This window comes from Solanum verrucosum, unplaced genomic scaffold (assembly GCF_900185275.1).
Source record: "Solanum verrucosum unplaced genomic scaffold, falcon-dt-bn FXZP01000049.1, whole genome shotgun sequence".
Lineage (NCBI taxonomy): Eukaryota > Viridiplantae > Streptophyta > Magnoliopsida > Solanales > Solanaceae > Solanum > Solanum verrucosum.
Window position 1 is genome coordinate 3,198,889 of NW_026020221.1, and position 12,193 is coordinate 3,211,081.

At 33.4% G+C, this 12,193-nt stretch overlaps 1 protein-coding gene across 1 annotated transcript; it reads left to right on the plus strand.

Annotated features, from left to right (window-relative positions):
* The first annotated feature begins 288 nt into the window (after positions 1–288).
* On the plus strand, positions 289–6,379 carry LOC125830950 (calcium-dependent protein kinase 10-like). The gene is made up of 7 exons (XM_049510140.1): positions 289–1,070; positions 1,223–1,366; positions 1,469–1,621; positions 2,643–2,758; positions 3,092–3,259; positions 5,309–5,539; positions 5,855–6,379. Exons 1-7 carry the CDS (start codon positions 440–442, stop codon positions 6,026–6,028), a joined length of 1,617 nt encoding a protein of 538 aa, XP_049366097.1. The 5' UTR covers positions 289–439; the 3' UTR covers positions 6,029–6,379.
* Positions 6,380–12,193: the final 5,814 nt, after the last annotated feature.

Genomic DNA, 12,193 nt, shown 5'->3' on the forward strand with positions numbered 1-12,193 from the left:
AAAAAAGTAATTAACATTTATTCTCATCTCTTATTAACTTTATGAAGTGTATAAATTGGAAAAACACAAATAAACAAGAATACATCTATCATATAATAATAGGTGTGCGTTCAATTCTCAGTATCTTTCCATCTTTTTCATTACCAATATTGGAATAGGTTCTTTTTAAAGGATGCATGATATTTCTCCAATATTTTCTTTCTTTTTGATAAAATAATATTGGTCAATTTTAAAATAGGAGTAAAAGAATATTTGGCAATAAATGGAGTTTATTCAAAAAACTACTACTTCCCAACTGACCCCGCGTTTTCTTTTCTCTGTCTCACGAAATCCAGAAAATAGCAAAAGTCTTTGCCGTGCCATGTCCTCTACCTCCACCACCGCAACAACCACCTCCGGCAACCACTATTAGCGGCGGAGCAACCCATTTTACTTCGCCATGGGTAACTGTAACGCTTGCATAAGACCAGAAGAAGCTTCAAAAACCGATCCTCAAACAAAACCAAAGAAGCCCCGAGAACGTAGACCCAATCCGTATTCCGGGTCACCCGCACCGATCCGAGTACTCAAAGACTTCATCCCTAAAACCCGCATATCTGACAAATACATCTTAGGACGAGAACTGGGTCGGGGCGAATTTGGAGTGACTTACCTTTGCACCGACCGGGAGACCCGAGATGCCCTTGCTTGCAAATCTATTTCAAAGAAGAAGCTCCGAACAGCTGTTGATATCGAAGATGTGAGAAGAGAAGTTGCTATTATGTCAAGCCTTCCTGATCACCCAAATATTGTTAAGTTGAGAGCTACTTATGAAGATAATGAAGCAGTTCATCTTGTTATGGAGCTATGTGAAGGTGGGGAGTTATTTGACAGAATTGTAGCTAGAGGGCATTACAGTGAAAGAGCTGCAGCTGGGGTTGCCAGAACTGTTGCAGAAGTTGTAAGGATGTGTCATGCTAATGGGGTCATGCATAGAGACTTGAAGCCTGAGAATTTTCTGTTTGCTAATAAGAAAGAGCATTCTGCTCTTAAGGCCATCGATTTTGGCCTATCTGTCTTTTTCAAGCCTGGTACGATTTCTAAATTCTTTCAATTTCTTTATCCCACAAGTGAATTAGAAAGACACCCTTTTCCTCTGTCTCATAAAAATCAGTCCTTTGTTCTGTATGTTTTAAGTGGCAGAGAAGTGTTTGATTCTTAGTAATTTTTTGTAATTAATCAGGTGAAAGATTCTCTGAGATTGTGGGAAGTCCATACTACATGGCACCAGAGGTGTTGAAGCGGAATTATGGACCAGAAGTTGATATTTGGAGTGCTGGTGTCATCCTTTATATTTTGTTATGTGGGGTTCCTCCATTTTGGGCTGGTATACATATATTACTTCTCCAGTTTCCTGTTGACTTCTGATGGTTGCAATTGCTTGTGATTCCGGATTTAAGTCTTTTCTTAATCTGATTGTCTTTTGCAGAAACTGAACAAGGAGTTGCTCTTTCAATTTTGAGGGGAGTGATAGATTTTAAGAGGGAACCATGGCCTCAAGTCTCTGAAAAGGCAAAAAGTCTTGTCAGACAGATGCTGGAACCTGACCCCAAGAAGCGATTGACAGCCCAACAGGTCCTTGGTAAGTATTTTTCAACTCAGAGTTTGTGAGCTTCCAAGTAAACGGCTTCCCTGGTACATGGAAAACTATAAGTTGAGCAAAGAAACGATTTGAGATAGGAATAATAGGATCACCGTTGTTTTTCAAGTTGACGATGGAAAATCGTCAGTATTACTTAAGGTTAGAGGAGAAAGAAGAAAAATGCGGGGTTTGATTCAAAGTCATTCAAACGCATTTGGAAACTGTTTATGATTTGATGCGCTAATCTATGCAAACTGATTTATCGCGGGTATCTCTCTAGATGCTCTTTAGCATTTTCTTCCCAGTACTCTGGAAAAGTGAGGCTTTCCTCAAGGAATCACGGCTTTAGTTTCAATGACCACTGTTCAGGCATACTGATTTGTGGAAAAAAGGAGTATTTTTTTTTCTGGATTGTCATTGCATTTTATTTTATTCTCTTATCTCCTTGAGTATGCTGGGTTCTGGGGCGTGATTGAGCTATATGGCATCTCTATGAATCAAATTTGTTTTGGTGGGAACAGTTGCATGTCTTAGTATTGCAACTATCTTTGTGTCTCACTCGTGAAATATCTTGAAGTTAATGTTAATTAACTAAATATCCAGTTGTATATTTCACTTTGCATTTTTTTCTTTTCCTGAATTGGGTGAGGCCCAGTTATGTGGTAGTTATGAAAACCCTTCCCTGCCCTTTGTCCCTGAATATTTTTAGGGATATTAACCTGTATGCCCATGCTCGAAGACTCAGACATCTCTAAAAATTCAGGACCATGCTTGAAAACTCAGATGTCTGAATGCGGGATATCCATAGTGGCCTATGCCTTAATAATTATTAATAGGACCAATAATGAAGACAAAAACTACTGTATAATTGAATGAATTGAATGTGGATCATATGCTAATTCTCACTAACAAAAATCTTATTTTACTTTTAAGAATGTCACTAACAAAGAAACATTTATATAGTAAAACTGTTCAAAACACGCATAAGTTTTATTCTTTAACTCTGTTTACTTTATTACAGATCACCCCTGGATTCAAAATGCTAAAAAGGCTTCAAATGTTCCACTGGGAGATATTGTTAGGACAAGACTGAAGCAATTTTCTATCATGAACAGATTTAAAAAGAAAGCATTGCGGGTAAGCCTCTAATTTGTTTAAGCACTAACAAATCTAAACTTTGGGGATGGAGATATGCAAGAGAATGCCAATGGAAACATTTTTAGCCTTATTTTATTAAATCAGAGAGATAGCCACCCACCGTAAACGATTACTAAGTACCCTCATACTTACTAGAAAACATAGTTGATCAAATCCAAAAATCACAGAGAGAGTTGCTATGCAACTGTAAATGATGTGTTGTGTGTTGGCTCATATCCGAACATTCCTAGTGTTTTACTGCTCCTGTAGTTATTTCTATCATCAAATGGATGTGCTTTAGTTTGAAATATTTACACTTGTCAAATTGCTTAGGTCATTGCTGAACACTTGAAACTTGAAGAGATTGAAGTAATTAGAGAGATGTTTGCATTGATGGACTCTGATGGTGATGGGAAAATAACATATGATGAATTAAAGGCTGGACTTAGAAAAGTTGGTTCCCAGTTGGCAGAAGCAGAGATGAAGTTGCTGATGGATGTGGTAAACATTCCTGTCTATTTAAACACGCTGAAACAGTATTTTGTTCTTTCTTCTGTTGGTTTTATGATATGTACAAGTTTTTTATACCAAAATATGAGAACATATTTTGCTTCTATTTACTCAGTTTCCTGTATGCTTCCTAGTTTTTGTACGTGCTGCTGTAAGTTGTAGTTCCATTTGAATTTCTCCACGTTTAACCATCTCACTCTACCAGTCTCTACGTTCATCTTCCCAGTTTTTTTGTAATACAAGTATACATCATATGTGTGTATGTTTGATCTCTCTTCTATGCGGGGTTTTATCTGATTCTAAAATCTGATAGTAGACATGGTATCAGGGTCCTTAACTACTACAAATTTACTGCTAGAGTTTATTTCATCAATACATTGAAGCAGTTAAAGCATGTTTTTCTTATCTAACAAACATCTTCTTCACTACTTCTGATTTTTCTTGCCTCGTCTCCTTATTCTGCTGTCCTCTCTAAATAAATGTATTCTGATGTGTTTCATGATAACTACCCCAAGTTCTGTGATGTCATATAGTGTCTTTTCCCTGTGTATTCTGGATGAGGGCAAATAATAAACTGTTTTGTGGAACACACACACACACACACACTCTGCCCCTCTTCATTTAAACTGTAAGTTTGGCAGAAGTTACTCTTCCAAGTGATGTTAAAGCAATCACTGCCACCTTATTCTTATGATCTCATTATTCCTCTTCTCTCTTGCTTGGTTTCTCCTGATTCTTTCAAGTACTTGAACTTTGGAAGGAGTGTAAATTGATTGTTCCATATGTCTTTTCATCCTGCATCACTTACTTTACCATTGCTTGGAGATTAGCTTTTTTGGTTGGTGGAAGCATCATGTAATTTTTCACATCTGTTAGATGGTTATTTTGCACAAAATATTGGCTCTGAAGACTCTGCATTTTGCATTTATTTCAGGGATTAGCTTTTTTCCTTCTTGTTTCATTATATGTAGGCATGCATACATTGCATGAAGGCTATTAAATAGGCAAGAGATTCCATTACATAACTGAGGATATAAGTAAGGTTCCAAACCATAGATGGTGAGGCTGAAGAAGTTATTGAAATCACATCGTCACTCCTATATGGTGTGAGAAAGGTAGATTAATAGCATATAATTTGATGGACGAAGGTAAAGAAGCTAGACCAAGAGAATGGAAGCAAAGGATCTATATAGATGATACATATTAGTTCGGAGTAAGGTTTAGTTGTTGTTACACTTCCACTAGGTCTGATGTTTGTAGAGGAAGCAAAGCATAACCTTGAGATTTAAAGATCCAATTGTTTTAGAAGATCCTTTGTTTTTCCCAAGGCAAGATATTTGCAAGCAAAGTGATAATATTAGAATGAATTGGGCTAGGACAGAGCAGATTTAGGAGGATTCATATAGGCTATAGCAACCCCAATTTTTGTTTAGGATTGAGACATAATTGATTGATATTGCAAGGTGATCTGTGACACACGATAGATTTCAGAATGATTTCCTACCTTCTTTATGTAGGCTTCTTGAAAAGTTTCAATTAGATTATTTTATTAAAAATGTATGTGACACTTGGTTTGCATTGTAATAAGTGGATAATGAATACAGGGATTGGACTTCTGGTGTTATGCATCTCATGTTTGTTAGATAAAATGTTATCAGCCTTTGTGATATACTCTCTCTGTTCTAATTGATGTGGCAGTATTTGATTTGGCATAAAGCTTAAGAAAGAAATAAAGTCTATTGGAACTTGTGGTTTTAAACCTGCCATTTTTGTTGTGGTTATGTCTGATCTGCCAAATAATTGATCTTGTAGGCCTTTACTAACTCTCTTTCTGCAGTATCTCAAGTCCTACAATCAAATATTCCCTAGTATTTTGCTGTAAATCTGGTGCAGCTTTTATATGCGAATTCCCAAGCTTTTTTCCATTTGGGAAATGGACTTTTAAATAAATTCTATTGCAGATACAGTAATTTCCTCCATTCAGAAAAGATTTAATTTAATATTTTTGCCTGATGACTGCTGAACCTAATTTTTGATTAGGCTGATGTTGATGGAAACGGAGTCCTGGACTATGGGGAGTTTGTAGCAGTTATAATCCACTTACAGAGAATGGAAAATGATGAGCATTTTCGTAGAGCATTCATGTTCTTTGACAAGGATGGAAGTGGTTATATTGAGCTAGATGAGCTACGAGAAGCTTTAGCAGATGAGTCAGGAGCATGCGACACTGATGTAGTGAATGAGATCATGCGCGAAGTTGATACCGACAAGGTTAGACTCATCTTTTTCTCTCTGTTTAGTGACCCTGCCTCTTTTCATTGCTCTTCCATTATATTTAGAGAAACGAGATAGAATACTTCTCAAATTATTCATTGCTAAAGAAGCTTATTGGATCTTATCAAATACTGCATGATTTACACCGAGAATTCACCCAAAAAAAGAAAAACGACATAGGAATTATTTTTTGGAATGTAGCATGAAAAGTAAATGCTGCATTTGTAAATTTGTCTGCTTGTATTTCCACTTGCACTATCTCCTCGCTCTGATATGTCATGCCAGTTTTTCATCATTATTGCATTTTCTCAGGATGGGCAAATCAGTTACGAGGAGTTTGTAGGAATGATGAAGGCAGGAACTGATTGGAGAAAGGCATCTCGACAATACTCAAGAGAAAGATTCAAAAGCTTGAGTGTTAATCTAATGAAGGATGGGTCTCTCCAGCTTCAGGATGTACTCAGTGGCCAAACAGTCATTGTTTAAGTTAATAAAAGGCTTTATTTTACTATTCTAATGATTTCCTTTGGTTGTTTTAATGGGTTCCATAGCAAAATCTGATCATCGATATTCCAATTCTTGAAAAATATCGATATTCAGAAGACCAGATCTTTGAGAATGCGACTGGGAGTAATATGTAGGTATGATTGGGTTGTACTGCTGGAGTTTTTTTTGGATATAGGGGAAAATGAACTTGAGTGGATGACATGTAGATTAATTGCTTTGTTTTAAGGCTTTTGTAGGTTTGTTTATAGAAGTTTTACTACATATTTGTCTCACTTTTGTATATGGTGTTGCAAACTTACAATTGTTTTAAGTGAAGCTTTGTATTTATGACTCTTACTGCAGACGTATTTCCTCGAAATGAACGAAAAATATCCTTTTGAGTTTGTGTTTTGCACCAGTTTTTCCTTGATCTGCTTGGGAATGGATTTATGCATTTTTCAATTAGAGACCTAAATCATAGTTCTTCCTAATCATATGCCTAAACTGGGTATTTTGTATGGGTCTTTAATTAAAGTAGTAGGGGTTGCGAGAGAGCAATCGTGATTGTTTTCATAGTTAACAAGGTTGAAACTTTCAGGAAAAAAAAACTTCAAATTGGAAGGACTATTCTTCTGGTGAATTGATAGCAGAGACGGATTCAACATTTAAAGTTTATGGTTTCCAACAATCTCAAATTAAGAAAAACAGTTGGTATAAAGTGCCCAGGGGATTCAAACCTAAATTAGGAGGGGTTACTTAGCTTTAGCATCTTTAATTTCTGCCATTGGTCCTAACACCTACTTTGTTAATGGAGTTCCAACAAATATTTTCTTATAAATTTAATGAATTTCTCAATATAAATACAAGTCCGTGCAAAAGTCACAGGTTCCAGAACCCCCACCCTACCCTTTGATCGTACACCAAGACACAGATAAACAAGTAGAATATACTAGAACGCTTGAGATAACCATATCAAAGAATTCGACAAAATAACTCCAAAGTTGTGCTCTTCTTATCTTTGGATTAGGTAAGCCATCAGTATTTGGTGATTTCTTACAGACCAATCCATTGGATTTTGGTGATAATTAATGTCAGGCGAAATGGTTGGTCAAAAGTCAAAACTATAACTAACTATACATACTATTCTCTAGGTTTAATACTTTTTGATGCATAGCTTTTATATAGGCATTCTTTCCACATTAGTAAAATAAAATTATTTACCTGAAATACTCTTTCATCCTTAATCAGAGATTTCGGGTTCAAGTACTCAGATACATAGTCGCCTTTACATAGCAAATACCTATAAAATTTATCAGCAAGTGGATTTTTAAGTGTTGTCATTTGATAATTTTTTTAAAAATAAATAAATTAGGACGTGTCTCTTAAACTTTGCTGAATAAGGATTTGCAGATCAAGTCATAAGTTCTGTTTGGCTATGTGACTTTTAGAATTTTAATTTCTTCATTCCATGTGAGATATATATGTGCTACGTTTAGAATACAGCCAAACGGTTTATAGGAAACTAGTGGAGATACATGTGTGCTAAGAGTTAGTTAAATGATCAATCATGCACATAATTAAGACTAATTGCGTCAGATTCCTTGGACTTATATATATAAATAGAGTGTTAGTAGCAATTTAGGATGCTTGCAAGTTTCAACTTGTTTGAGTTCCATGAATGTACATCTTCTTGTTGCTTAGCTTGATGAATTAAATGACTATATGTGGTAAAAATAGTTTTCAGTAGATGGACGAATAATGCAGTGACGCGTGGCTGGAATAATCAGTCAGAGTAAAATAGTACTAGAGATTACATTTTTTGAATTGAATCGTAGTTAAAAAGTTTCAGATCTATTTATCATATCTTTAAATCAAAAGTCAATTATATCGTTTTACAGGTAAACAATTTGCCTTCCTAATGACACGTTTCCAGTGCTTTTGATCTAATTAAGATCCAATGCCTCCTCCTCCTCCTCCATCTCAACACGTACAAAATTTACTTTAATTTGTCAAAGTCTATTATAATTGCATTTATGGCTCAATTCAACGAACATTTATTTAAAGTTTGAAAGAACTGAACATTGTTTGAAATCTTTTAACTCCTTTGTATATCCACCGCAACGTACGTAGTCACTTCTGTAAATTCGTATCATTTTTAATTAATTATTAAAAACTCTGGCTTTTCAAATAAAATAAAGTGAAAATGCCAACAGAAAATGAAAATATCAATCTGAGCACAAGCTGGTAATGCTAATTAGCTACTTGCCAACCAGAAATTACACACACACAAAAAAAAAGATCATAGCTAGAGAAAAAAATAATCCAGTACTGTATAATTAAGGTGACAAAATTCAGTCACTTGCTCTGGTTGATGGTCCACAAAATAAAATATATACATACCTAATTAATCCGCACATCGGAAATTTTATTTAAAAAACAAGCGAAGGGTGATTAGTTGAACATTTTTTTCTCAGACCAATATAAGAAAACAAGGAATTAGTGACAGTATATTAGAAATTAGCGATAGATTTAGTGAGCTGAATATTAGGGACGAATTTGTGACAGATTAACTAGAAATTGTAGATAAATTTCATAACTAATTTCATATTTTTCTGCCTGTAAAACAGCTGGTTAGTTATTTTAGTGAGCTGTATACAGAATACATACTTCTATTAAATGTTGTGGAAGGTCCCATAAACAGTGATTTTGTAGTACATACATAGAAAAAAATGGTACTATAATAATAAATAGATTATAAAGTATGAGGTGTTACGGATTGGTACGGAAAGTACCTTGTGTGCGGAAGGGGACAAATATCACGTAATGTGCTTGTCATAGTTGGACTTTGTATTTTACTCCTATTCTATATATGCCCTTTGCTTGAATCCATAAGTCAGCCAAATGGTTATATATATATGCCCATATTTGCATTCCATTTTTGGAAACTTATTGTTATACGTTGCTCTGTTTTCTAGAATATAATATATTCATCGGCGAATTCAGAATATAAGACGGTTGAAAAATAAAAATATAGTGTCTAAAATTTAAACTTGAAATCTTAAGGTAAATTTTGAATTCTTTATATTATTGAGTCAATGTCTAATCTTGATATATATTGCAAATTTTTGCCAAGGGAATTCGAGTAAACACTCTCCCCCTCTCCAATGTATTATTTACGCTAAGATTATTAATTGTTCCGATACAATCTACCAAATAACCGGTCACATGGTTATATGATTGCGTACAAACTATGGTGTAAATTGAATACTATAATTGAATAAATTTTGTATTGGAAGCTTTTGCTTTTTGTGATAATGCTTCGATGACGATATATTCCAATACTAAACAATCATTCTACTCTGGAAAGACTTTGAAAAAAGTTGAGAAACTAATTAAGTCGCTTGTTTTCTATAAACTTTTTTTAGTTATGCATAACTAAATTAAAGATATACACACAACATGCATTAATCTACATGATGATAATTAATATAGGTAACATAAGATTGCAGATTGGCTCTAACCAACACAGTATAAAATTGATTTTCTCAATCTAATAAACTCATTATCTGGTGAAAATTTCCCTTGCTGTCCTGGGTCAATTTATAATTAGGCATATAGAAACAATCAAATTATGTGTTCTTACATCTTAATTAGTGGCTAACAGCAAGTGGTCAAAACAAACTTTTTCTCGTACGAGTGTCTTATTATAAAACATTTTCTTAAAGTTATTCAACAATGATTACTGATGGACTATGATAAGAGAAAATAAAAATTATAACAATTAATAGAGAAAAGTAGGATTTAATTTGTTGTGTTGTCAATCTTAAATTGAGTATATATATATACACACTTTTATCTTTTAATTTAATTAAGAGAACAAAGATCATAACATCTTGATTAGAAGAAATGATGATGATAACACAATTTTATGTCCTTATTACGTTTTTTAATTGCCAGAATCAAACAAATCTGATGGTTCTCTTATTTGGATGTTAGTTGTCATCAAATACTCATCAGATCGAGACATTTTGATAAAAACTAGTAAGTAAATCATATATGATTTATGTTAATTAATCCAGTACTGTCGAGTCACGACATTAATTACATAGTAAAATACTATGTTGATATAAGGAATAATTCTTACATATGTAGCCTTCAAAAAGAACTCAAACATATTTTCATATATAGTTACATGGCTTACATGAAGCATGGCAAATAAAGTAAGGAAACGTACCCATATGAATCAGAGGCGGACCCACCGAAGGAGCGACGTGCATTCGTTAACTTCGGAAAAATCATATATATATATATATATATATATATATATCTTGAGAAACTGATATAAATTAGGTTATAATTAACGGTGCACCCATAAAAAGCATAGGAGTGTCATTGTGCTATTGGTAAAAGCTTGAGGAACCACTCGCGAGACCAGTCCAACTTGAGCGCTATTGTGATCGATGCAGTGGTAAGATTGGTTTATCCTTAATCAGAGATCACAAGCTCGAGCCCTATATATGAAGAAAAATCTTGTTAGGAGCGTCACCCTAAATGAGTTCGATTTTGTTCCGAGATGATGAAAACCAAATAAATAAATTAAGGAAACGTGGCTCAAGATTACAAGTTAGGTAATACGTACAAAAATAAATAGTAGGTTAGACATGATTAAGGAAAAATTAAAGAAGACAGAATAATAGTCACTGGTAGGTAATGTACTGATAAATAGTAGTAGAAAATTTAAAGGAAAAAAAGAAAGAAAGAGTGCTCAAGAAATTAAATAATATATATGGATAATGAAAGCAGAATTTGAGAAAAGTAAAGTTAGCAATAATATCATGACTTTTTCATGCCCCTTTGTAATCAAATCATCAAAGCCAACTTTTCTAGCTCATCAAAAAATAAACCAAAGGAATAAAGAGTGAAAATTGTTGTGTATACTGTATACATATATTTTAGATACTCAGTTCGTTTCATATTATGTGTCTCTTGTTGACCTACATATGTGTAATTTTTTTATTAGAAGTATATTATGCTAAGTTGATATTATTAGTGATTTTAAAACCTTAAATTTGATCATTACTATTTTATATAGTTATTAAATTTTAAAAATATAATGAAAAAATAATTTAATAGAATTTTCTTAATTTGATAAAATAAAATATTAATTTTTGATACACGAATCAAATAAAATGAAACCGATGCATAAGGTTTTATTAGCTTGTTATGGAGCATCTGATTTATATAAATCGCAGCGATTTGTATAAATCGGGCGTCTGTGTCTATGAAAATTGTGTTTGTATATGTATATGTTCTTTGTGTTAGACTAGAGTAGCGAGCGAGATTGGGAGAGAGAGGAGAGAGGCGAGAGAAAGAGAGGAATTATATATGTATATTGGTTATATAATTGTATATATGTAAGTTGTAATTACTATGTATATGTATCAATGATTGTGTTTGTATATCTGCATAAAATTTGAATTTGTATACAATTGAATTGAGTTAAAATATTTGTATATCAAATCTCTCTCTTGCTTTATACAAACACAAATTATACATTGTATTTGTATCATTTGTGTTTGTATAAAGTGAGAGAGAGAAAGACAAAAGAGAACTGGACAGCAAAATATTTGTATTAGTATAATTATAAGTGTATATGATGGAGATACATATATTTGTATTTGTATACACAGTCTTTCTCGCTTTATATAAACACAAATACTATTTATACATTTATGTTTTTATAAAAGTGAGAGAGGTGAGTGAGATAGTTGAGAGTGGCAAGCGAGATTCAGGGGAGAGAGACGAAAATGCCAATGTATTTACTACGAATTAGAATTAAATGAAACTATAGCTATAACATTTGTTTTGAATTAATAGTTTGTTATACTCCGATACACAATTTTCCTATATATATCCACTCCACCCACCACTGATCTGAAGGTAAGCAAAATGCTACTATAATTGATTTCTTTGATTGTTGGGTCATCAGGCAACTATAACATGTCAAATCAAACAATTGTTTTCTTTTTAATTCTGGTTTCTGACACATCTAATCTCTGTTCTTTCCATTTGCCAGTAATCAGAGGACCACAATATCATTTGCTTCTTTTAAATAAATAAATAAATAATATGATAAATAAAGGAAGTTTTTAAAAAAATGTATAT